A 25,926-nucleotide genomic window follows, 5' to 3' on the forward strand; every position below is an offset into this window, starting at 1 on the left:
CTTGCAATGCCTTGCAGTGAGTTGGGGCGTGGGGTCGGCTTGCGAGCTGGATCAAATACAAGACATTCCAACTTTTCCACTCAAAAGTGCAGGTAGATACTGAAAATTAGTAACAGGTAGGATCATTAGCCAAATTTGACTTTAATGTTACATTGAAATCTATATCCACCTTACAGATTTGGAAAAAAAGTGGTTGTTTTAATAAGGATACTTATGTCTTGAATTTGTCTTTGAAATCCCTTTCAACAGATATTTATTGACTAGTCCATAATGACATAAACAAGTGGGGCTCACAGCAAACTGCTGCAGCACAAGTGCGCTTGCTCAGTGTGCCAGCCAGCCATGCCTTCTTTCCGGATACTCCATTTCGTTCCCCTCCCTGTGCCTGGTTTTCCATCCTCTGCCCCCCTGGACAATCACCATTGTATGGCCACTAGACTGCTCTGTCCTCAGTAAACTATTTGAGGTTGTGCTTTCCCCCCCCCCCCCTTAGCCTCCTGCCCCTTTTTCTCTCTCTGCAATCCTTGGTGTCCACCCAAGAATGCAGGGTTTCCTAGTAACCCTGTTTTGGTGATATAACCGTCATAACTCATCATCTGAGTTCACTATAATTTATACGATGATGATGATGCAGTGAATGATGTGTTCTCACCTTGACTTGTCCTGCTCATGATCCTTCCCTGGCCTTCTGCTCTGTTGTTTATGTCCTATTAAAGCAACAGCCAGAACTGCCCAGTTTAAACAAAATGACCTTTATTTTTAAACATCAAGATCACAGGATTCGTACAATGCATTCTAGGGTTGCCCTTGGCAACCTGGCCTTTGCTTCTATATAAGCTAGAAAGAAGACATGAGGAATGTTCCTTATTATTGAAACTATTCGATAATAAGATGTTACAAGTGGGACCTGCAACACAATGTGGGGGAGTATTCCTACTCACTGTGAATGATCTTGTTTAGGGCTCCATTCCACTTGGAACAGGAGCCTTGTGGTGCTGCTCAGGTCTCTTGGGGGCAGTTGAGTAGGGGCGGGCGGGGAGAAAGGGATTCACACACCCCAGCCTTCCCCAGCTATGTTATATAGTGCTAGGCAGGTCACATTAGGATCTGGCTGCCAGTCCCAAACCTCAGCATTTTATTCCTATGCAGCAGGGCTGGTGGATTTGGAGAATGGTGTCATTTTTCCTTTCTTTCAGCCTGAAACATTCACATACACAACAGAGAGGGGAGAGTTGTTTTTTTTTTTAATTTCCTGGCATGCATTCTGCAACCCCCTCTCCAGAATACATACTATGACTGTCAGGCGACTAAGCAGGCAAGTTTCTCTCTCCCCTTACAGCCTGTTTTTCCTCCTTCCCCGTAACTGACACCCTAAGACTGTATGTCCCAATTACTCTCGACCATAGACTAAATATGTTCACAGTCTGCCAAATTTCTGGTTCTTCTAGATTCTCCCCCCGCTGCCATCCTCAGGGCAAAAGTGAGAACAGATCAAAGAAAGCAATGGAGAAATCCAGATTTTAGCGTAGTTGTGATGATAATATCTCTGTTATGACTTTACTGTCTGGCATCATCTTTACATTATGTTTAAACTGTTCCTCTCCTCCTGCAGAAGACATTTGTAGCATTTTTTTTAAGGATTTACGGCGCAATCCTATGCATGTTTAAACAGAAAAAGACCTACAACTCCCAGCATGCCCCAGCCAGCATGGCAGACCGAGGAATGCTGGGAGTTGCTGGGAGTTGCTGGGCTCCCCCCCCCCCCGTCTAAACATGCATAGGATTGAGCCCTTAAACACACGCACACGAGCTTTCCCCCAGATATGAAGGCCTGCATTTGAAAGAGAGCACACTGTTTTTCTTCCTTCCGAAAAGAGAGACGCTGCTACCCAACGTAATAGCCCCAGTGAAAGTCCTTGATTTTCCCCTTATCTCCCATGAGCAGCCGTTCCTTTCACCAAGCAAAGAGGAAACAGTCACGGCATGAAATAAATAAATAACTCTAGCGCTCCGGCTAGAGGCGTCCCAGGCCCGCCACAGAGAGAGCTGTGCGAAGTTCGGCGAAGGAAAAGACCATAGAGAAAAAGAGAGCGCCTCCGCCGGAACTCTATGGTCCCCTCTCGCACCCTTTCTCGGAAGTGACGTATTCCCATCACGCCGCGGGCAAGAGCACCCTTCCGCCACATTTGAAAGTTTGGGCAGGAGGGGCGGGCTGCCCGGGCGCACGTGCTTCATTGCGGGCTTCCCGGCGCGTATGGCTGCCTTCGCCATGGAGCTGCCGCTGCCTTCGCCCTCTGTGGGTAAGTCGCCTCCGGCCCTGCAGAGCCTGTCGGCTCCTTTCGGATGGCTCCTCGGCCCGGCCCGGCCCGGCCCCAGCTCTTTCCGGCCCCCTGCTGTTGCCGCTTCTTCCCCCTCAGGGCTCGGCCGGGCCCGGCGGAGTTCGCGGCCGTTGAACGGCCACCCTTCGGGCCTAGCGCGCGCGGGCGGGGGCGTTCTGGAACGCGCCAGTGCGAGGTGGGGCGGGGGCGGCCCCCCTCAGCCCCGTCTTTAGGAGGGAGGGGCCGGGTAGCGGTTCCCTCCGGGTGGGCCGTGGTTGTGACGTCAGTGGGAGCGAGAATGCGGAACTCCTGGACTCAGGAGGGCAAAGACTTCGGACGAGCGAGTGGGGGCAGCCTTAAGGAGAGAGAGAGGAACGGACGAGCGAACGAACCTCTTGCGGATTCCTGGCCGGGTTCCTGGCTGAGCGCGTGGGGCATGTGAGCTCCCAAGACGTTCTCACGCGCGTTCAAGCGACCGATGCGACCCCTGGTCGGGAAGTTATGTCTGCTTTTAGGCCTGCTCGTTTAGGTGGGCTATTGAGGCGAGGCTGTGCTCTGGCCCAGTAACAAACAAGTTGCTTGGTGGCCTTGTTTTTAACTCTGCCGCGTTTGTTTGTTTGTTTCTCTCTCTTTCGGAATTGCATTTTACTGGAACTGGGTTTAGTTAAGATTGCGTATATTGTATATGGTTTTGTTGGCGTGTCCGTGTTGTTTTTATGCTGTAAGCGTCCCTGGGAAGCAATATGGTCTTGAAAAGTGACTAAGAAACGGATTCAATAAATTTAAGATACGGTGTGCTATAGGGAATAGTGCTGGACTTTGACCGGAGGAACTTGGTTTCAGATATCTGCTTAGCCATGAAGCTGTGGCTGGCCTTGGGCTAGCCACTGTTTGACAGGGCTGTTCTATGAAATGAGATAGCTTCATTTGTGTGCTTTTTGCCTGTTCCGAAGGGTGTTGCCTACTCTTTTCCTTCATAATTCATACCTTTATTTGTTTACATTTATTATGCAAGTAAGCTATTTAGCATGCAATCCTATGCATGTTTAGACAGGAAAAGAGCCTCACAACTCTCAGCATGCCCCAGCCAGCCTCGTGGACTAAACATGCATAGGATTGCACCCTCAAATGCTCTAGCAGCTAAACGTGCATAGGATTGTACCCTTAAATGCTCTAGCAGCCCTGGTTCATCTTGGTAGTGATTCCTAAAGCTGTGTTACAAGGTAGCTAGAGTACTCTGCTTGTGTAGACTTGCTAAGCCATTCTTATGTGAAATGTTTTCCAATACAGGCGCTGAGCCAATGGCACTGGGTTCCCCTACCTCTCCAAAGCCAGGTGCTGGTGCTCAATTTCTGCCTGGATTTTTGATGGGCGATTTACCAACTCCAGTGACACCACAACCTCGCTCCTTAAGTGGTCCTTCGGCTGGTGTAATGGAAATGAGGTCTCCATTGCTTGCCGGTAAGCTGGTTCTAAAGTAAAACGGGTAGTGGGGTGGCAGGGGGCAAGTGCCTGCTCAGGTCACAGTTTGAATAAAGCTGGGATATCTTCCAGTTTTACTACAAACTAAAACTAACATTACATGCGCAGATGTCCACTCATGCAACTGGAGTTCCCCTTCCCCTCCTCCCCCTGCACCCTAAATCTGCTCCAGTGAGTCCCCCAACCGTCTAGAGCCGATTTGGGGGGACTGCAGGTGGGAGAGGGAACTTCATCCATCAGATGTGTCCATTCTGTTCACTGAAGGATATGGTTGGATGTAACCTATGGGAGTCTTCAAGCATGCCTGTGATAATGTGTATAGCAGTGAACTAAGTTCTGTGCTTTAGCCCAATGGATCTAAGACAAAATGGAATGCTACCTTTGCGTGTTTTCCAGACTTGAGTGTAAGGATGAGACACTCATCATGTACCAGCAAGCTAAAAAGTAACATGGATAGAAAGAAGAAAAAGAAATAAGCTCCTCTTTATTCTTTGGGCTTGCTCTTACTTGTGAAGAACAGGGCCTCATTTTGATAGCAGCAGGCTGCATATTGCATTTATAAACTGATTTGGAGGTTTCCTTTTGCTAACAAGGGGGAAATCCTTCTGTGGTGTAGATTTTCCAGGAATTTCTCGTATCTGCTAAATCGCTTAAGATCTGATTCAGTATGTTGGACTTGTATTTAGTAAGCAAAGCTTAAAAAAAAAAAGTGTGCCATCAATTTCAGGTGCTGTATAAATATATCAAACATTTTTGCAACAGCCAGAGGTATTTGAACTGAAATATTTGATAGAGGGGAAAATCAACAAAGTGACCTGAAATGGCAGGTGGCAACTGCTGAGAGCAGCTCTTGATGTTTTAAAATCTAGAAAGAGAGAGAAGCTCCTGTTGGCAGTGGTATACCTGCCCATCCTCTCAGATGTCCAGATATGTTTTTTAAAGGACAACTTTTGTTTCGTCACTACTGGAAACTCTTCATACTAGTTTTAGCATGACAAAAGAGCAGTGTGTTTATATTTGCTATATATGCGTGTATGCTTAAGGATAGTCGCCTGAAAAAATGACAGTGAAACTGACCAATTCAACTGGTAGTATATCAGTTTATTATGTTCCTAATTCACTCTGTGAAATGATGCTTTTTAAGAAAACAGGTTTTCTGTGGAAAATATAGCAGTATTTTTTTTTTCTAGAGGCTATCTGTTCACTAGCAAATGTGTTGGATTTCTAGCCATAGATTGTGTTTACAAATTGGTTTAAGTGAATGTGGTTGGGAATGTATGGTTCTCCAAATGTTGGTCGACTGCAACTCCCATGAGCCCTAGCCAACATAGCTCATGGTGAAGGATGATGGGAGTTCCAGCCCACCAGCATCTGGAGGGTCACATGTTACCTATTACTGCAGTATACGTTTGATTCTTGGCACAGAAACTGAGCTTGGTTATGCTGTTCAGATTGCCGTAGTACGTTAACTTGCCTGGTTATGCAGATTTTGAACACACAGACTGGATCTTGAAGAGTGCCAAGGGTAACAAAATATGTGAATATGCAGGCTTGTTAGTTAAAAACACCGTTCTTCATTATGGCTACCTTAAAAGATTATATGTAAAACTCATTTGTGCAGAATTATGGGTATCAAGAATATATTCAAATATACCTTTTCATATGCACTTGCATAATGCATAAGAGCACAAGTCCTGAAGGAAACATTGTATTGTGCATATGGAGACTTTTGCTCTTTTAAGGGGAGCTTTTCAGACCCAGAGAGGAGGCTGCTTTATTTGTTTTATTTAAAACAACTTTGTACCACTCTTAGATTTCAGGGCAGCGTACAGTGTAAAACAAATATAAAAAGCGCAAGCAAGAAAATTGCAGATACAACTTTAAAACAGACTAAACTTGCTTGATTAAATTAATATCTCTTAAAATGTCTGTGTAAACAAAAATGTGTTTGCATGGTGCCTAAATTATCACAACGTTGGTGCCAGCTGAACTTCTTCATGGAGGTCATTCCATAACTGTGGTACCACTGCTGAGAAAGCCCTCTCCTTTTTAGCTATCTTCATACCTCTGTAGAGGTAGGTGAACATGTACCACAGAACATGATCTTAAAGAAAAGGCTTGTTGATATGATCCCTCTTGACTTCTTAAGGCCATAATATCTGCCAGCCACAATGATTCCCACAATAATAGTACTGTCTAAAAGTTATTTGTTTACTAACCACATTTTTATGCCACCTAATACTGAAAGCTCTCTGTGTGCTTTAAGACTAAGAGAGCATACATTTGGCAGTATCCATTACTGCCACTGTGTTTCTTCTCATTCCATTTCACCAGCGGGTCCAACTGCTAGTGCAACAAGGAGTTAGCGCTAAGAGCTCCGCTGCCCTGTTCTGGAAGCAGGTGTTTCCACTTGCTTTAAGAACTGCTAGTGTTGGGTCTCACTGGCATGCTGGCAGCGTAGGATACTGCTCCTTGTATACCAGGGTGACCCTTAAATCTTGGAGGCATAAGTTGAAGTTACTGCTTACTGATCTGACTGCTAATCTTGAGCAAATAACCTTGGTTCTCTAGCATGTAAAATGGCAATACTAAGTGTGAGCGAGATTCAGGTTGAGGAACAGCTAGCACACTATAAAGTGTTTTTCCTGAGATACTTGCAGACCTATCTTATGCATGTTTACTAGAAAGTAAGTCTCATTGAGTTCAAGGGTGTAACTGTTAAAGCTTGCAGCCATAATCCCATCTAATCTGTTATGTTAAGTAAACATTTGTTGGACCACTTTCCTACCCTGTTCTTCACATCAGCTGTCAAAGCCAGGCTTACACAGCTTTCCTCAAGCCTAGATGCAGCTGATGATTTGCTGTTGTTTTTAGTGGATGGCTGTTGGATAGGCTTTTGCACCTTTCTTCCTCAGAGTTACAGAACCTCAAGCATGTAAGCACAACTCAGAGTGGTGGTTTACTTCTGCACACAGCTGTTACACTCTTCATATAACTAAGATGGGAATTCTCTAAAAGGTAACTAACAATTGATTATTAGTAAGGTCTGGCACATTTAGTTTTGGAAGATATTCATACCTGGTGTGGGTGTAACAAGATGTTTATGATCACAAAGAATGACGCATGAACAGGTTTTAATGTTATGCTGCATTTCACTTTAGGTGGATCTCCTCCACAGCCAGTAGTTCCAACACACAAAGATAAAGGTGGTGCTCCACCGGTTAGAAGTATATATGATGATGTAGCTAGTCCAGGTCTTGGATCAACACCCCTGACTTCAAGAAGGCCAGTAAGTGACCGCAAAACACTTTGCAAAGTTAAACAGAAAGTTGCATATGGTAAATAATTCTCATTCTTCTCTAGATTGGTAGATGAATGTTCCAGTTATTATTAGATGCATTTTCTTTTTAAAAGAGAATAGCTTGAGATGATGGGAGTTATTGTCCAAGACATCTAATTTTGGATAGTAACAAAAACAGCAATACAGTTTCTTGGATTCTGTAACAATGTAACTGTGACCACATATGACTGAACACCATGTTCACCATTCCCATCTATGTTTCCTTTTTAAAATAGACATTGAGGCTTGGGTCTATAGAACTTGTTGCCAAAGTTTTTAATAAAGTTCCCAAATCTACCACACCATTAGGGAGTGCTGCCTCAATTATTCAGTCTTTAACCGCTGCCAACAAAATAAGTCTTCTATAGCTAAAAGTAACACAGTTGCCTGGTTCAATAGCATAGTATGGAACTGATACCACCACTTGAGACAATCTTTCAAGATTAACAAAATTGAGTTGTTTATTAAGGGAATTATTTACAAAAGGGAATAAACTGTCACTCTTCAAATAGGTTAAAAGTGCTTAAATGTATTTAAATTAAATATGCTTAGTTACCATTCCTAACAAGCAAGAGAGCCTTCTCCAGCTAAATTAAGCTCTCAATCGCTTTCCCCTCATACCAGATTTCCAGTCAATCACTCACAACCAGGATAAGATGCTATAGAGCAGTCTTTCTCTGCCTCCAGCTGTTCCTGCTGCTTCTGGCATGATTCAGTTTCAAGGACTCTTGCTGAAGTTCCCTCTAGTCAGACCTCTTCCTGAACCCTTCTGGTGCTGGAGTCTGCTGCCTGCTTGAAGCTTCACCACACCCTCGCAGTATGGCTTCCTGTTCCCCTCAGCAATCTACTCCAGTATTCAGATCTTCCAGTAAGGTTCTGTCAGACTCAGAGGCTTGTTCTTGTTAGTTCGGTCCTGTTTAACCTCAGAACCTGCACCAAATGGGTCCGAAGCACCCCGGTGGGTAACCAAGCTAATCCCAACAGACAAACATCACTACAGACAAAATTGTAAATTGAAATCTATTTAAGGCTTTATTTCAGAAAATACAAAATATAACGAAAGTGGCATGGTGGTTATATGAACGTTAGAAACTTGCTTTATTATTACAGGGAAAGAGAATGAAACAAAAATAGAAGATTAATTAAAAGAATTGCAATTGCCAAAGCTGGTATTACAAACTTAGCTAATAGGATAACGGCTTGAGCTTCTAACATTGTTATGACTCCTTCCAACTTTCCTGCTTATTACTTGCAGTTTAAAGCTAAACTAAAGCATAAGTGTTACTTTCTCTTGCACCTTACTTGGATATATAACAAATACTAAAGCATTCCTAAGTTCCTCTAGGCATGTGAAGAGTAGAGGTAGAAGTTAGAGTGAATGGAAAAACCCAAGACTTGGAAATAATTTCTGAAGATGGAAACCCATCTTCAGAAATAACTCTCAAGTCTCATGCTCAGAAAGAACTCTTAAGTCCCAAACTCAGAAATAATTCTAAGTTCTACTTTCAAAAAATAAGTCCTACCTTTCAGAAAATATTCTAAGTTCCAAGTCTAAGGGTCTAAAGAGGCCCATAGTTACCTAAATCCTTGGGTCTGGTGGTGAGGCAGGAACAGTGAAGTATTATTATTGTTATTGTTATAATTATTTATAACCTGCCTTTTCCCCAATACTGGGACTCAAGGCGGCTTTACAACATTAAAACGTATACAATTAAAACCTATAAATAGATATATAAATACAAGTGTACAAAAGTTAAAAATATAATTGAATCATCAGTTTTAAAATGGTAAAAATATCAAATCACTAAAAGACAAGGAAAAGTAGCAGCAGCAGGAACAGCAGCAACAGGACAAGAGTAGAAATGAGCTCTCACTATCTGTGCCTTTATACATCTGCTCTGGTCAAAGGTGGGGGCCCCAAGGAGTAACGAGACAACCATCTTCCAATCAAAATGGGGTGCATGTGGTTAGATCACTCACTCACCAATCAGAAGTAAGGTATCTCATCTATCTCCCACAGTCTCACGTGTTTGGGGAGCATATCTGGCACCATTACAAACGGGTTACTTTGGAACGTCCTAAAATGTGGCCCAAAGTCTGCCATCTGGGCATGTTACCTGATTGACATATTTCTCCCTGGTACATCTTCTTTGAACTCACGGTCATCATTGGCCATCTTTGGTCATATCTGCCCGAACACCTCCTCCCAGTTGTTGCTCAGGCTCAGGGCTACAGCTTCCCCTGCTCAACTAGCGTCGAGTAAGGACATTCTCTTATCAGCAGGTATATACCACGTGATGTCAAAACAGTACTCTTCCTCCTCTTAATAGGCATCCGAGCATGCTCAGTTCTTCTGTTCATCTCACTCATACACTCTGCCAACACCATGGCCTTGAACAAGTTCTGTGAAGCCGCTTGTAAAGGCAGCTGCATTTTTTCCCTTTCTTCAAAGACAGTCCTGCAAAATCTTAGAGTCTTAGTGGGATCACGTCACATCAATCAGCATAGAATCAAAACTTCAAGGTCTTCTCACCCAGGGGTCATGAGTCTGGAATATAAGACTGATTCTTAAATACGAATCTGGGTTCTTTTACGGGCTCTTCTTGTAGGTCTCCCCAAAACCCTCATTCAGGTCATTCAACCATTCTGGATCAAATTAGCCATCTTCACTCTTTGTTAGCAATGTTATTTAACCCTTTTAGTGCCAGATTAACAGTTCTGAGATCTGCTTTCCTCAGCCACAAGCTTTCTTTCATCAGACCATTAACTGACTTTTCCCAACCCCTCTGAGTAACTGATGTTTCCTGTCCAGAACTTCGGACCAACCATATTCTTTATGAACTTTAACTACCAATTCAATTCCTTGACTTGCCCTGTCCAATCCAAACAAAGGCAGTTTCTGTTCCTGGGCATTTTCAAACTGTCAGCTTGAAGTCTTCCTTCCATAGCAACCATAACCAAGGCAGACACTACAGTCTTATGCCCAGTATACAGTAACAAAGCCAGGCTTCCAGCCTACTCAGTTGCATTATAACCTCACTCTGTACAGATTACAAATGCTACAAAATACAGTGTTTCTTTACAGCTTCCCTGAAATTACAGTAGAGCTGAGCATATGCAAGTTATACTTAAGTTATGATCTCTGCCATGATACTAACCACAGCTATGTGAAGGCCGCTATGCACTTGCTAATAGAAAGCACACTTATTCAGTTGAGAGTTTCTGTCCTTCTCCAGAGTCTGGAGAAGAGCAATGGCATGCTATGATGTCTTGCTGAACCTTGGAGAAAGGACTGGAAAGTAGTGAGGGATCTTGGTGCACATGTCCCCAACTTGGCACCCTCCAGATGTGTGGTACTGCAACTCCTATAATTCCTAGCCAATGGCCATGCTGGCCAGGAATTATGGGGTTATAGCCCAACACATCTGGAGGGTGCCAGGTTGGGGAAGGCTGCTTTAGTCTCTAAGGCTAAGTGTGCTGTCAGGTTGAGTCCCTGCTTGGAGCTGGGCAGAAGCGTAGGGGCTTGCATCAGAAGTCATACTGGGCCTTGAAGACACTTCGAGTATTTGTTGTCATAAAGTCATGACCCCATTCTTCTCTTTTGGGGATAGGCAAGGTTAGTGGTGAACCTAAATTTTGGCTGGCTACCAAGGCCAGACAAAATTTACAGGTCCCTGGTTATGTTGAAATCTCTTTAAGACTGAGGTCATGTATTCTATTGTAAGCAATAGTTTAATGCTTAATAATTGGAAAATTGACTGAAAGCTCTTAAGACATGAACTTCTTTCATATTAAGTTACTAGCAAAATACTTGTAGTTTGCTACTTAAAACAAACCCTAAAGTATATAAATGCCAACCATGCTTAAATATCTATTCTGATCTCCCAAAACCAAGTTTTGGCTATTGTAGAAAGAGTGAATACAGAAAGTTACAGTACGTTAGATCAATAATCAAAGAAGCACAAACAGTCCTGTAAGATTGCTGCCCTCTTAGTTTTTATTTCTTAAAATCCAAATACTGGAACATTAAATTTGAAGTACTAAGCAATAGCGTAAGATTCGTGTGCTGAAAGGAAGACAGTTTTCCCATTATGACTTACATTTATTAACTGAAGTGCTTTGTTGGGCATAGGCTAATTCTTAGTGAACTATACATCAGGTCATACGTGGTTTATTCAGGTGCTGGGATAGTGCAATCAGTTTGATAATAAGCAATAACTTGCGGGTTGAAAAGAATAAGATGTGTTTGCACTAGAATCCCTGTGTTGCTGGGGAAAAAAAATTATACATATTTAGCTGTAAATACTTTATTCCAATCTGTTACCTTTATTTTATTTTACTCATAAATAATAAACTGCACTACTGTCTGCTTTGTTATTGAAGTCAGTATTTGTATTCAGAAGTTGACGGTTACTTTGGATGGGCCACTTCTTGTGATACCACAGTTGTCCTAGTCTGGTATATCCAACTGCTTACCTGAGCCTTGCCTGCATCTGTCACAGTATTGCAGAAGAGTGGAACTTCAACTGTGGCTGGGCATGGCTGTCAGGCAGAGATACAAAATGGGTATTTGTTCATGCAAAAAAGGTGGCTCATAAGTAGCATATTTTCCCCTTCTGTTTAATCTTTGGGTAGTCAATTCAGTTGTATCTAGCGAAGACTGGGAGACCTCCACTTCTTTCGTAGCAATTTTGTAGGGTCATGTGCATGTTCAAGCAGTGCAACATTAGTACTGACTGGCTTAACTGTTGAAGTGTTACTTTTGACATTTTAAGTAATAGTAATTTTCCTAACTTTCAAAACACTTCAGACTAACTACTGTACTTTTATGCAGGCCAGTTTTTCTATAACACAGAGTCCAGTTACTGGATGTATGCCAGCAACCCCTGGAACAGGTAGGACATCTCATCAGACTTGTTCTGCTTCATAAAGCGCTACGTCGTGTTAACCATATGCCGGTTCTATATGCGAAACAAGAGGTCTGCATCTAGAACTGACTAAAATGCTGTTGTAGGCTGATGTGCATGGAGCAGTCTGACTGGCCTTCTGCTTCTGGACTAAAATGAGTAGGAAATAAATAGCAAACTTGCTGTCATGATGCATGGTACAGTTTTGTCTTATGAGGTGGAATACTCTTCTGTGTTAGTGACTTCATTTGTTTTCCAAGTATTTATTCAACTCTTGCCCATGGGTGAAACAATCAAAAGTGTATGATCTACTTAATTTGTGTATGGGTTCTCTCATTTCCTATGGGCTGATGTATATCTCCAGTTGAAAGAATGTCAACATCCAAATAATTAGAATTTCTGTTATAGTCTATTTAATATCTATGGCATAATAGCAATCTTTCTCCTTTTAAGCCTTTATGTTATTGTGGATATAGATTTTCCATCATATGGAAAATATGATTTCCATATGAAATCATTTTGCTCAGATGGCTTAGAAATCCAGTGCAGGAGCTCTGAGAGCCTCTTCTATGGTAGGGGCTGCTTTGGCAAAAGTGTCAAGAGTTCTAGCTCTGTATCCAGTTCTTGCCTGCATGAGTATATACGTTGTTTGTATTAATGCCATAAACCTTTAGAGTTATAGCAGAGTCTTTGCTATAATACAGAGGTACTAGTTTTGTTATTCCTCTTGGAGAATAGGAAGGGATGTCAGCAACTTTCTAGCTACAGTTTTAGGTTACTAGCTTCTTGAATTTCATTCTATGGGAGTTCTGTCCAGCAGATAACTATCTAATCAGAGTTTGGCTCTGTCTTAACAGAAGTTGAAAAAGATTGGCAGTCAAGAAAAGGGCAACTAAAATGATCAAGGGGCTGGAACATTTCCCCTACGAGGGAAGGTTACAACAGCTGGGATTGTCTAGCTTGGAAAAAGGAAGGTACAGGGGGACATGATAGAGGTATACAAAATTATGCATGGGTTGGAGAATATTGGTAGGAAGACACTTTTCTCCCTCTCTCAAAATACTAGAACCCGGGGTCATCCCATGAAGCTGATTGGTGGGAGATTCAGGACAGATAAAAGGAAGTACTTCATCACACAGCACATAGTTAAACTATGGAACTCGCTACCACAGGATGTAGTGATGGCCACCAATTTGGATGGCTTTAAAAGGGGGTTAGACAAATTACTAGAGGAAAAGGCTATCAATGGCTACTAGACCTGATGGCTATGTGCTACCCCCAGTACCAGAGGCAGTGAGCCTATATACACCAGTTGCTGGGGAACATGGGTGGGAGGGTGCTGTTGCACTTGTGTCCTGCTTGTGGGTTCCTGGTCGACAGGCGCTGTGTGAACAGAATGCTGGACTAGATGGACTGGTTTGATCTAGCATGGCTCTTCTTATGTTCTTAAGAGAGCTATTTCTTGGCCTTCATAGAATGTTTATGTTCATGGAGGGAGCTCAAGCTGTTTTACTGGCCTTGAAAGCATACCATAATCAGCACTCCTCTACTTTTCTTTCTGCGATTCTGACATATCTATGAACTTAATTAATATGAATTCAGGCTCTGTTACTTAATTTCTAGTGTTAGTACATGGTGTTTGCTTTTTGTTTCAGATTAGAATGCCTAGTTCAGTTTTAACTACAGTGACATTTAAGGAACATCTTATTACAATTTGACAGGTGCAAGTATGTTCAGTCCAGCAAGTCTTGCACAACCCAGGAAGTCCACAATGTCTCCAGCTCAGCTAGATCCATTCTATACTCAAGGAGATGCTCTAACATCAGAAGATCATCTTGACGACACTTGGGTAACAGTATTTGGGTAAGTGATCTGCAATTATATAATGCTAAGAGGTAGCTATGTTGCCAGAGATGAGCATGTATACACATTTAAACATCAATCTTGAAAAGCTTGCATGAGCTCTTCAGTGCATAGGTTATAAGCTCTGTAGAGGACTTAAATGAAGTTTATAAAATATGAGGGATAAAATACAAGAGTTGTGAGGGAGCAAAACTGTCTTCCATTTTTGTATTTAGTTTAGGGTTAGGATATTATGGGATTAAATTTTTGTATGCGTGCGCTAGTCATTTTCAGAAAAAAGGTTAATACTTTAGAGGTCAAAAGTTCAGTTAGAATGTAGAGGCCAGGAAGTTGTGCTCAAAAAGCAGATCATAAAATTTAACATGAGGTCAGAAGAAGACAGGGGAAAGTTTAAACTCAGGAAACAGAAACTTAGTTTGTAGAAATGAACAAGAAACTACCCTCCTGATTGGAAAACTGATTGAGAGACCTGGAGCAATGAAAGTAAGGTATTGCTTGGATAAGGGACCTAGATAAAATAGGAACACAGTCTAGTTATGTTTGCTTGATGTGTTTATTCCTGGTTGTTTGTATTACCTTATTGCTCATCTGATGTTTGGGGTGTGTGTGTGTATCCATTCATAATTAAAATTTCCCTGTTGACACTTTTCTTCAGTAACATTTAATTTTTGTTGTTTGAAACATGGTTGCTTTTGCGAGGGTGGGCGTGGGCTGGTGTTACTCCACATCTAATAGCCAACCCCATACTATCTAAAGTAGGTACCTGAGTTCCAGATTGTTTTGAGGCTGGCTTGGTGGAAGCAGCCAGAGAAATAAAGACTTCCACCTGGTGGCAACGCAAAAGGCCACAGGAAAGGAAGAACAAAAAGGGGTATGGGCACGCTATTTTTCTGGTTTCCCACTTCTGCTCACAGTGCAAGTTGTTGCTCGTCTGTGACGAGGGTACATGTTTTCTGCAATACAGGTTACTGTTCAATTTGGATAGCCTGTGTTGAAATCCCTTCTTATGCTGTGAACTCAGTGGTTGGTCCTGGGTGCCAGTGTTACTTTATTTTATATTTAGAATATATGCTGTATTTCAACAAAGCTGTCAAAGCAATTTACATAATAAAATGTCATAATGAGATCATTCGAAATACCTTAATTCTAAAGTTTCCACTACATCTGCACTTCTCATTGCATCTCAGTTTTCTGTCTGTACACTAAAATGCTGCAAGACATCCTGGTCCACAACTGATGTTAAATATGTGGACTTTAGTATTCTCATACCTTGGGTAAACCGTGTTTTGATCTGAAAGTCAGCCTCTCTTTCTCTCATGCAGTCATCTCCGTCAAGGAGGCTACCTAAAAATGTAGGGATGACAGATGGGCAACAAGACTGGCAGTGTTTGAAGATTATTGGTGACTTACAATTGACATGCTGATACCACTTCTGTGAATGTTACCGGTGGCATAATATTAGAGGAGTTAAAACAGATTGAACATTAACTGCTTAAATATTATTCCTTATCCTTCAATGGTGATGTGAGTCTTTCCTATTGATCTTACAGGTTTCCTCAAGCATCTGCTTCATATATCTTACTACAGTTTGCACAGTATGGAAACATATTGAAGCATGTGGTGAGTTAGAGATCTGTGGATTTTTCTAAAAAACAAGAACAGCCATGTGTTCAGCTTGGCTTCCAAGACTTACTCCTTCTCCCTAATCTGTACAGATGTCTAACACAGGAAACTGGATGCATATTCGCTATCAGTCAAAACTACAGGCCCGAAAAGCCTTGAGCAAAGACGGAAGAATTTTTGGTGAATCTATCATGATTGGAGTGAAACCTTGCATAGATAAAGTAAGTTGATGTTATATGGTGTTGTGAACATGTGGAATAAATGTTTTTTAAAAGTTTTGTGAATGCCTTATGATCATCACTGGAAGTGCTGTTAGAGGCTAGCTTGGTGGATATTTGGGAGAGGGCCTTTTCAGTAGCAGCACCCTGATTGTGGAACTCCATCCTGTGAAATTGACTCCTTCCTCTTTCTGCTTTAGATGGGCAGTAAACACTGTGCTTTCAGGCTTTTAATGTTTAGCTGCTTGCAAATGTTGTTGCATGGTTCTGTTCTTTCGGTTTCATGTGAAATGTTAATGTTTTTATTGTACGTTGTCCTGAGTGCCTGCTAGTTGGAGGGTGCAATTTTATGAATTAAATAAATACATGCATTCCAGAAACATGTAATGGGATGGAGCATATAAACTGCTATGACCACTGTTGATAAACTAATAAGTGTTAACAATGCTTCAATGTTATTAACTTCACTTGTTTCAGATTAATATAAGTGGTGGAGCTGGAATATGATGCTTTCGAAAATTCTATCAAAAGATCAAGTATGCAATGTGATCTTGTCAGATGTGAATATCTCTGGCCCTGAAAGTCCACCACTTTTGTCTTGCTCAGATCTGCTTTTTTGCTTGTTAAGTTTTCATCTATTACATACTTTAACCAAGTGCCTCAATTTGTGGTTTGACATAATATGGTGATCAGTTATTACCAATGCAGGACATGATATTGAGATGTATTGTTTCAAGAAAGTTTGCACTCCTACAAAGAAATCTAACCTTCACAGTACAGTCCTATGTCTACTAAGAAGTAATCACCATTGAGTTCAGTGGGACTTACTCCCAGGTAAGTGAGTATAGGATTTTAGCCTTAATGTGTCAGCCAACACCAGGAAGAACTCATAAATTATTATTAGTATATTTATTTATATCCTGCCTTTTCCCCAATACTGGGACTCAAGGCGGCCATACTCGGACTCAAGGCCGCCTAAATGCAAATAATTGAGCCTAACTTCTAATATTTCTACATTCTGTGTACCTCAGCTGTGCCTGGATTTAGTAGCTGACTCCAATTTGGTGCAGTCTGTACTACTGCAGCCTGATAATAAGACGAGTTTGAGTAATCAGATATTAGGAGCAAAAGCTCTTGTATACTTGCTTTTAGCGGAGAAGGAATAGGCTCTCTCACTAAGTCTGGTGAAGAAATAAACTGCTCTGTTAGGCTTCTTAAAAGGTGATAGGGTTTAGATAACTTCGATACTGTTTTCTAACTTGAATATTTGATCTATTTGTAGAGTGTGATGGAAAATATAGATAGAGGCTCTGCATCATCCCAATCTTCAGTCTTCACGCCACCAATGAAAGCATTAGGCACACCAGTGCAGCCTTCAAGTACTCAGAGAATCTCCACTATGAGACCTCTTGCTACAGCTTATAAAGCTTCAACTAGTGACTACCAGGTATTTAGAAAGAACAAAGGAAAAAGTTAGTCATCTTCATATTGGAGAAAATACATTCATATTCCTTCCTAAATCTGCTACTTATGATGTGTTTTGTCTCTTTTCTAGGTGGTTTCTGACAGACAGACTCCAAGGAAAGATGAGAGCATTGTTTCCAAAGCTCTGGAGTACATGTTTGGCTGGTAGTTAAGAGAAACTAGAATAAACTTGGCTAGAGCTTGTAGTGTACTGCCAGTGCCTCTGGTTAGTTGTATAACCATGGTAGCATTTCAAACATCAGCTCTGCCTTCTAAAAAGAATTCGGCATACATGTCATTTGCACTTTACCAGTGGCTGGATTTACACTTGACTTTAAGATGTTCAACTGTTGTACTCAATGTTCAGTAGTCTTATCTTCTACAGCAATTTCATGATTAAGTAAAAATTTATTTGTACATGACACATGAGTCTTGGTTTGAGGACATGGTGACACCGTTTACAGTTTCCCGGTAACATGATTCTCTCCGTACTTCTGAAAATTAGTATTCTTTGCTGCAGGATAAACTATGTAGACTATTGTATAAAAAGACTAGGATAGGTTTTGTCATCTTAAACCAAATATTTTAATTTGAATTCTGTTCCATAATCATAAATCAGTGTTTATATACATTCTGGACAGGTTGATTCTAAATATACAGGTGTCCAAAATCTTTTTTATCTATCTTAATAAAAGTTGTGGTGCTATAGATTTGTGAGCTGATCATGGTTTGTGTAAACCATTCAGATATACTACAGCTCCATACTAATGCCACTGCCAATGCATCTATTCAACCTATGTGTATAGGGGCACACTTAGATGCATAGATGTTCTGATGAGAAGGGTATAATGAAACAGTTTCTTTTGAAAGGTGGCAAGTATACAAACAACTTTATTCAATATCTAGGATTTAATGGGAAGCCTAAAATTTTTAGGGAAGGCTAACATTTAGTCTTAACAGCTAAAATCCTCCCTCCAGATTCTATGCTACAATATGGCCTAAATGCTACTGTGTAATTAAATCTTTACCTACCTTCCAGATGTTGCAATCAGAACAGTTATGCCAATGAGGTGGATTTTATTTATATACGTATTTTTATCTCGCCTTTCTATCATGGAGGTTATCCAAACAATATACAATTATAAAAATTATATTAAATTTTGAACTTGAACTATTCTGTTCTTGTACTGTCTTTAGTGGGTGCTAGGCTGAACAAGCCAGTCTCTATGCAGGAAAGTGGATGCAGATCAGACATTAAAAATGGTAACACTGAAACCAGTGGCTGAGCAGTTCTATTTCTTAAGATATTTATAGTAGGCCTTAACACTACCATACTTCAACAACAAAAAGTTTTGAACTGAGGTTGCAGTTTGAAGCTGCTGAAATGGAATTCATTAACAAATTTGACCTTGTGAAACTCTAGCTCAATGGGAGTGGTGGTCTCTTAACTGAAAGTACAGTTGACTGATTTTCATCAATAGTGGTGACATTGGTGCTGAATGAATCTTGTTAATTTGTGCTTTACATAATATGACACACCTACTGATGATCCTTGCATTGCTTGGGCTTTTTACCTTGCTTTGTAAAAATAAGTACTCATTTTCTTTGCGCTTGGGATATATGTATACATATACCCAGTTCATGTGTCTGAAGAGGATTCTGGTCCATGAACGTTTATGCCATAATAAATGTAATATTCTTTGAGGTGGAATAAGACCCTTTTATTTTGTGTTCCGTTTGATTTTCCTGTTTGTATTTGCTACAACTCACTAATATGGGTAGCCCTCTGGAATTAAGATACTGAATGATTAAGAGGCATTTTGTGCTGCATGGTATGGGAATGAAGGAGTCGTATCTCCTTCTGTCTCTGGAATTGCTGCTTGACATCGCTATATTCTTGAGAATATAGTGAAAATTGATGTTGCATTTTATCTATGTAGAATAAAGATTTTTCCCATGTGGAAGCGGAAAGGCATTGAACTGATTGAAATGCCTAAGGAAAATCGTCAATATTTAAAGCTTTCATAAAACGTAGTAGTAACATACTCTGCATAGTTAATGAACCACTTTTTGCAGTTGTAATTTCCCCACCCTTTTACTGACAGTTTTTGCAGTGTGTTAGCACACTGTTAAATATTCCTTTCATTTCAGAATAAATGAGATGCATCTACAGAGTCATAATAAAAATGATACTTAGTAAATCTTCTGCTCTACTTCTCTACCAAAGGTATGTGTAGCATGCAGGTCTAAGATAGCTTTTTGTTAAGACACGTGTAAATCCTAGAATGGTGGAAATGAAGCTTAATAATATGGTGGCAAAAATACTGATGCACTGGAAATAAGAAACCACGTTAAAATATAGCATTTGTTATGATTCCCTATGGTCAGATATCAAGGCATTTGAAGATGTCATCTGGATTCTCCCACTTGAAATTTGGCATCAGCAAGATTTCATGAAAACAACATGCAATAACAGAGTGATCTCATGCAACAAGTGCATTTTTACTTGTAAATTTAGTGTTTTTGATGACCTTTGCATAGGTAGTCTATGAAACAAACTGCAGCTGTATTTGCTGTTTAAAGGCTTGCTTAGGTGCTTATTTGACTTTTAAACACTGAGGTTGCAATCTCATGTACACTGAATAGTCCCATTGAACTGAAGGGGGCTTACTGCTGAGTAAACAGATAAAATGAGCTGTTACTCACCTCCCTGATATTACAATAATTGTGGTATTGGCTCCTCACTTGTGCAATGTCCTTCACCTCTCAGTAGTTAAATTATGGTTGTATTTTCCATCACACATGAACCATCATCATAGATGATTGTATTCTGCCCATCCCTAAGCAACACTAATTTTGGCATGGTGGATTTCATTTAAAGTTTGTACCTTGCTTTTTAGCCACCTAGTGGCTCACATTTGTGTCCTGCTTTTGCTGCCAGGAACTTAAAGTGACATCCATGGCAATTTCCCACATTTTGTTAAAACTGAGTTATGCTAGGTGAGAGATGGTTATTGGCATAGGGTCAGCTGTTCTGCTGCATTACAGTGGTTTCTGGTTCTGTAGGCCCAAGTTATGCTATGAATTGCAGAGCAAAACAAGTAACTAAATTGTGCTTGAAAGCCAGTACACATTCTGGATGACAGAGTTAGTTTGCTTCTAGTGAGCTCATACAGTGTGGCTAGGATATCTTTGCCATATTAAATCCCAATTATTGCTATGAACGATGTTATTGTGGTTTTAATGTTCTATATATTTTAAATTGTTTTATTGTGTGTTGTTTGGTTTTAGTTTTTGTGAACCGCCCAGAGAGCTTCGGCTATTGGGCGGTATAGAAATGAAATAAATAAATAAATAAATAAATAAAATTAAACATTTTCAGAGGGCCATGGGCTTCAGTAAACAGGGACCCAATGCTTTTAACAACGTTGGCTTTTACAAAAAGCTCTGTGTGTTTTACAGAGAATAACCTTTTCAGTTAATGTTCTGTCATGATGGACATATGGTGGCTACATTTAGATTAACACGTTTTCTGGTTAATAAGCTGAGATATGAATGGGCCTCCTGCCCATGCACACAGCCCCTTTACTCCTCCGTTTGCAAGCAGTCATACCAGGAAGCCTCTAATTAACCATACTTTCCTGTTTCATCCAAACCTGGGAACTATGGTTACCAACTTTGGGACAAGACAAGATTTTAAACTGAATTCCAAACCATAGTTTAATATCCTGGCTTCAAAAGCAGGTAATGATCGTTTCCTGGTGTGGACAAAATGGGAAATGATGTTTAATTAGAGGTCCCTGATCTGCTTGTGCTGTGAAGGGTCTGTGTGTTCAGGCAAGCGCCTCCATATTTTGGCTTTATTAAGCCAAGATGTGATTGTCCGAACCAAGACATTAACTTCAGTAATCCTCAGTTGCATGTATGACTGGAATATGAGGCCTCCTGGATGGATGGTTCTTTATAATGCACAATGTTCTAGCAGGGAGGCACATTTATCTCTAAGCACAATGAAGTGGCTCTAAAGGTTGACATGCTATATGGAGCACAGTTGTGGCCTCAGTCGAATAAGGACTTTCTGTCAAGATATGAAATGGGAACTGATGGGACTGTATTACATTTATTATTCTTTCATGAGAACAGGGAATCTGCTAATTTGTGTAATTCTGCATCATGCACCTATGTTCACAGGTTCTTAGTTATTTGCTTGTCTATTTCCCTGAAGGCTGAAGAGCCTTGGTTCAGGAATTTCTATCCTGAAACAAGGCCAGGGGTCAACCTCAGTCAGATGAGCTACTACTGTTGCATTTTGTAACATCTACAGTCTTTTTCTGGGGTGCATCATGTTTAGCTTTGAGGTTGTGAAGACATTAATGATTGCTGCTAGGACTGTATCATGGTAATAGTCTTTTAATAGAATGAAAGTATCCAGTTAAGCTCTAGCTGTGTGCACAGATTCTTCATTTGCTTTGAGTCCTCTGTGCTGTTTCAGAGATGGGAGAGTACTACTATCACCAGTTTGATTAACCTGCCTAAGTTCTCCAGAGTTTTGGAATAAGATTTGCCCCAGAATAATTGAGTGGACCTATCTAACTGTTCTTCTGGCTGAGTTGAAACATACAAGTTGCAAGGTTCAGTGTGAGTGAGTGTTAAATGATGCATGTTGGGGCAAAAGCTCCCAACTTCAAATATAACCTGATGGGATGTAACCTCTTGCTCCCCATTTTATCCTCACAGCAACCCTGTGAGGTAGGTTAGGCTGAGTTAGTGGCCCAAAGTCACCCAGTGAGCTTCATGGCTGAGTGGGACTGGAACCCAGTTATCCTGCATCTCAGTGCAGCACTCGAACCCTTTTGCCTCTCTGGCTATCTCACAGGCAATGAACGTACTTCTGTGCCCTTGAAGTTTTCTCCTGCCCATTTTTTGCTCTTGAATTTGGTGCTTTCTCCTTTTTATTTTTCTTTCGGTATAGGCTTCGGAGACAACTTCCAAAGGGTTAAGGTGGTATAATACAGCAATTACTATATTTTAACATACACAGTCTCAAACATACATAGCGATTGGATGATGCAGTGAGCCAGTGGATAAGTGCATGGGCATCCTGTCATAGGGGCAAGGGCTTGTAACTGTCTCTCCATGGATTTATTTTTTATGTTTATATCCTGCCTTTTTTCCGCTAGGGAACCCAAAGCGGCAGACATAATGCTCTCTCCATTTTATCCGCACAGCAACGACCCTATGAGGTAGGTTGTGCTGAGAATCTGACTGGCCAAAAGTTACTCTGAACTTAGACGGCTGAGTGGGGACTAGAACCCAGATCTCCCGACTTGCAGTCCAAGATTCTAACCACTAGTAATCAGTCTGTGAGAGTTGGGTCCAAAAGGCAACCTGGCTGGTGGTACAGGAGACAAAGTGCTAGATCCTGGCTTGTGCGAGACCCACACATGTCATGGATCTGAGAAGGGGAGTGGCTTTCTGTACTGGTGGACTCCACTTTTACAAGCGTGTCTCCCCCCCCCCCCCCAATTACTGATAGGCAACTGTAATGGACTGATCCTGAGGTTGCTGCCATGGACTGATCCTCTTCTGGGCTTTGGGCAAGAAAATCCAAAGGACTTTTAAAATGTTTATTTCCAGACCTGGGCTGAAGGGAGGAGACCAAGGCTGCCTTGTTGCTCAGGAGGATATGAGTACGTCAGCCATAATGCTCACTGGGGCACTTGGGGCCATTCTCTGACTCTCAGCCTAACGTACCTTGCAGGGTTGTTGTGAGGATAAAAATTGAGAGGAGGAGGACTGTGCACACTGCTTTGGGTTCTTTGCAAGAGGAAAAATAGTAGAATATAAATGTAATAATCATTATTGTAATAATTATATGGTTTAAGTGACAAGCTGCATCCACCTGGGATCCAGAACAAACTTGTCCTAAGTGGTACTTTAAAATGGTATGTGTATGTACACGGAAGCCCCTCCTCTCAATTTCATCTTCACAACAACTCTGCAAAATAGGTTAGGCTGAGAGTCAGTGACTGGCCCAAAGTCACCTAGTGAGCTTTATGGCTGAGTGGGGGCTAGAACCCAGATCTCCCAAGTCCCAGAGACCACGAAGACGAAATGCAGGTTGCTTACTTGTAACTGTAGTTCTTCAAGTGGTCATCTGTGCATTCACATAACCCACCATCCCTGCTTCGGTGTCAGTGTTCGCATTTGATGTTGCTACTGAGGCGTAATTGGTTTCCCTCGGGTCTGAGGCCACGTTACGCAGTCTCAAGGACCTGAGGGAACAGGCAGGAACCCGCTGGGACTTGTGCAGTGGACAAGGGTTCCCGCCAAAACGTTCCTCGGCTAGAGAAGCTTTCCAAACGAGACTCAGCGCTGGCGCAGAGCCCATATGTGTGAATACACAGATGACCACTCGAAGAACTACAGTTACAGGTAAGCAACCTGCATCTCTTCCTGCCAGTAACTAAGCCTTAGGAGAGGCACTTCAACCTTTTCGGATGAGAAAGGAACTGTGCAAAGCCAGCAAGCTACCGAACGAATGGCGGTGGCGGGAAAGGTGTGGAGCCATGGAAGGGAGAATGCACATCCAGGGAACCTTGAAAGGCTGGATTGGGGGCCCAGGGGGCCGGGGCCGCATGTTGCCTGTGGGTCTGAGGTTTGACACCCCACTTTAAAGACTTAGCTATGTATGTTTGCCATAACGCAACTTGAAGTAAGTGAAGTAAAACATACCTGAAGAGGGAGCCTCACATGAGATGATTAAGTCAGGAGTCGAAAATTACCTCACTGCAGCACTGCTCTGTGGTCGGATGGCAGAAACCGTAATTAGTCAAACAATTAAACTGCACCTTGACATCCTGGTTTTGGACTTCTGTTACAGTCAGTTGTCCACAGGTAGCATCCAGAGGCCAGAGCCCAAGAGCACAGAACATAGAATGGTGTTTTCTCTCTCCCTTTATTTACCCCGTCTGGCTGGAAAATGTAGAGACTGGGCCCTGGAGGCATTTTTGGTTTGCTTTTGGTGTTGCTAAAAGCCCCTTTAAACACCCAGAAGTGGAACAACAACTCCCCACTCAGCTTTCAGGGCTCTGCAGGCAGCAGTGCCAAGGAGATAAACTTGGCCCATCCTTCAGCCGGAGAAGGGGCAGTTGCAGGGAGCTCACTTCCCCTTCCCTACCAGAAAGGGCACTGGCTGCAGCTGAAAACTTTCCCCCAGGACTGGAGAAGGGAGAGAGGAGAATGCCCTGGCCCCATCTGTCAGCCAAGGGAAACTCACGCAAGAAGAATACTAGCAAGGGAAATCAGCTGGGCTCAAAATGCACTTCAGTGCCCATTTGTTCTGGCCTTGAAAAAACTAATCTCCCTCTTCTTTTTCCCTCCACTCCCCTTCCCTTGTGTGTCATGACCTTTTAGTTGGTGATCCTGAGGGCAGGGCCTGCCTCACTTTTTGTTACTGATGTGAGCCACCATGGCTAACATAATCGCCTGAAAAGTGGGATTAAAATGCATCACATATAGTTTAAGGGCTAAGAGGGTGCTGGTTCCGTTGACTGAAGATATAGATTCACTTTACAAAATAAGGATGACCTGCAATATGTTGTCAAGAATTCCAAATGAGCCAGCATTTGAAATGTGGTGCCTGATACTGTGCAGAGTACCTTAGTGTACATGTTCACCCATCGTCATGCATGTGCTGTACTATCCAGATGCTTCTAATACCACAAATTGAGATTTACCTCTTAAAGTACTGCTTTCCCGGAATCATGGGTTGGGTTGGGGAGAACCTGCATATGAAATCTGCATTGGAAACGAGCTCTGCCATTGCACGGGGGGGGGGGGGGAATCTCCATGGTGACAGGTTTAGTTCACTCTCCGCTTTGCCACCGTTTTTACTGGAGTCGGATCTGCTCCGTCTGGGGACACACAGGGATTGAAAGCCTGCATTATACCAAAGCTAGCCTAGGGCTCTTGGCAGGTCACACAGCAGTTTACTGCGAAGTGTTTGGGTGGTTACCGGCTGGAGTCTGATCTACATCATCACTTAGCCTGTTCCTTCCCTCCCGCTCTCACCTTGTTCTGCCCTTTCTGTTTTCTCTGGCCAGTGTGTGTTAGCATCTGCCTCTGCAACCTATGCCTGATCCCCCCCCCTTTTTATTACTGTCCCTCTAAAACCACAGTAGCACAATAGCAGGTATAGGTACTCCCATTCAAATGCGCTATTTCGCGATAGTGCTGTAGTGCTAGGGGGTATAGGCATTGCTACACAAATGCACTATTTTGCCATAGTGTGATAGGGATATCTTTTAAATGCGCAATTGTGGGTTCCCCAGTAACTACCTCAGGAACCGCGATCTCACCAAGTATATGTATTCCTCACCCCATGGTGTTTTTAGCAGTGTAAGCCTTGGCCCCTGATGCAGTAATGACTTTGAATGTCCAAGATCCATACAGTCTACAGTCGGCTATGGTTGGTGAACCTGGAGTACTTACTTCGGGTTCAAGATGTAGCGCTGCTGCGCTATTTTGACCTTGCACTTTTGTTCTTTACTTTTTAAAAAAGAGGCTGCTAGAAGCACACCTATACTTTGTAGGGATGGCCACCAGAGTTCAGTGGTAGGCAAGGTGAAGTAAATCCCAGGAGGTAGCTCAGAACTCTGATGGCCAGCCGCAAAATGGCGGAAACATCAGGGAAATACAGACGGAGAACA

At 42.0% G+C, this 25,926-nt stretch overlaps 1 protein-coding gene across 3 annotated transcripts; it reads left to right on the forward strand.

Moving 5' to 3' along the window:
• The first annotated feature begins 2,182 nt into the window (after window positions 1–2,182).
• Window positions 2,183–19,413, forward strand: NUP35 (nucleoporin 35). 3 transcript variants are annotated; one of them, XM_084815410.1, is made up of 9 exons: window positions 2,183–2,300; window positions 3,609–3,779; window positions 6,962–7,089; window positions 11,975–12,035; window positions 13,769–13,910; window positions 15,461–15,530; window positions 15,626–15,754; window positions 17,034–17,198; window positions 17,307–19,413. In XM_084815410.1, exons 1-9 carry the CDS (start codon window positions 2,255–2,257, stop codon window positions 17,382–17,384), a joined length of 990 nt encoding a protein of 329 aa, XP_084671536.1. In that variant the 5' UTR covers window positions 2,183–2,254; the 3' UTR covers window positions 17,385–19,413. The 3 variants fall into 3 exon arrangements, with proteins under 3 accessions (XP_084671536.1, XP_084671553.1, XP_084671543.1); XM_084815417.1 differs by lacking the exon at window positions 2,183–2,300 and adding an exon at window positions 2,507–2,847 and having other exon boundaries at window positions 17,307–18,924; XM_084815427.1 differs by lacking the exons at window positions 6,962–7,089; window positions 11,975–12,035 and having other exon boundaries at window positions 17,307–18,924.
• The last annotated feature ends 6,513 nt before the right edge of the window (window positions 19,414–25,926 follow it).

The sequence above is a fragment of the Heloderma suspectum genome, chromosome 1, assembly GCF_057233095.1.
Source record: "Heloderma suspectum isolate Gila_16-S chromosome 1, 16-S_ref, whole genome shotgun sequence".
Classification (NCBI taxonomy): Eukaryota; Metazoa; Chordata; class Lepidosauria; order Squamata; family Helodermatidae; genus Heloderma; species Heloderma suspectum.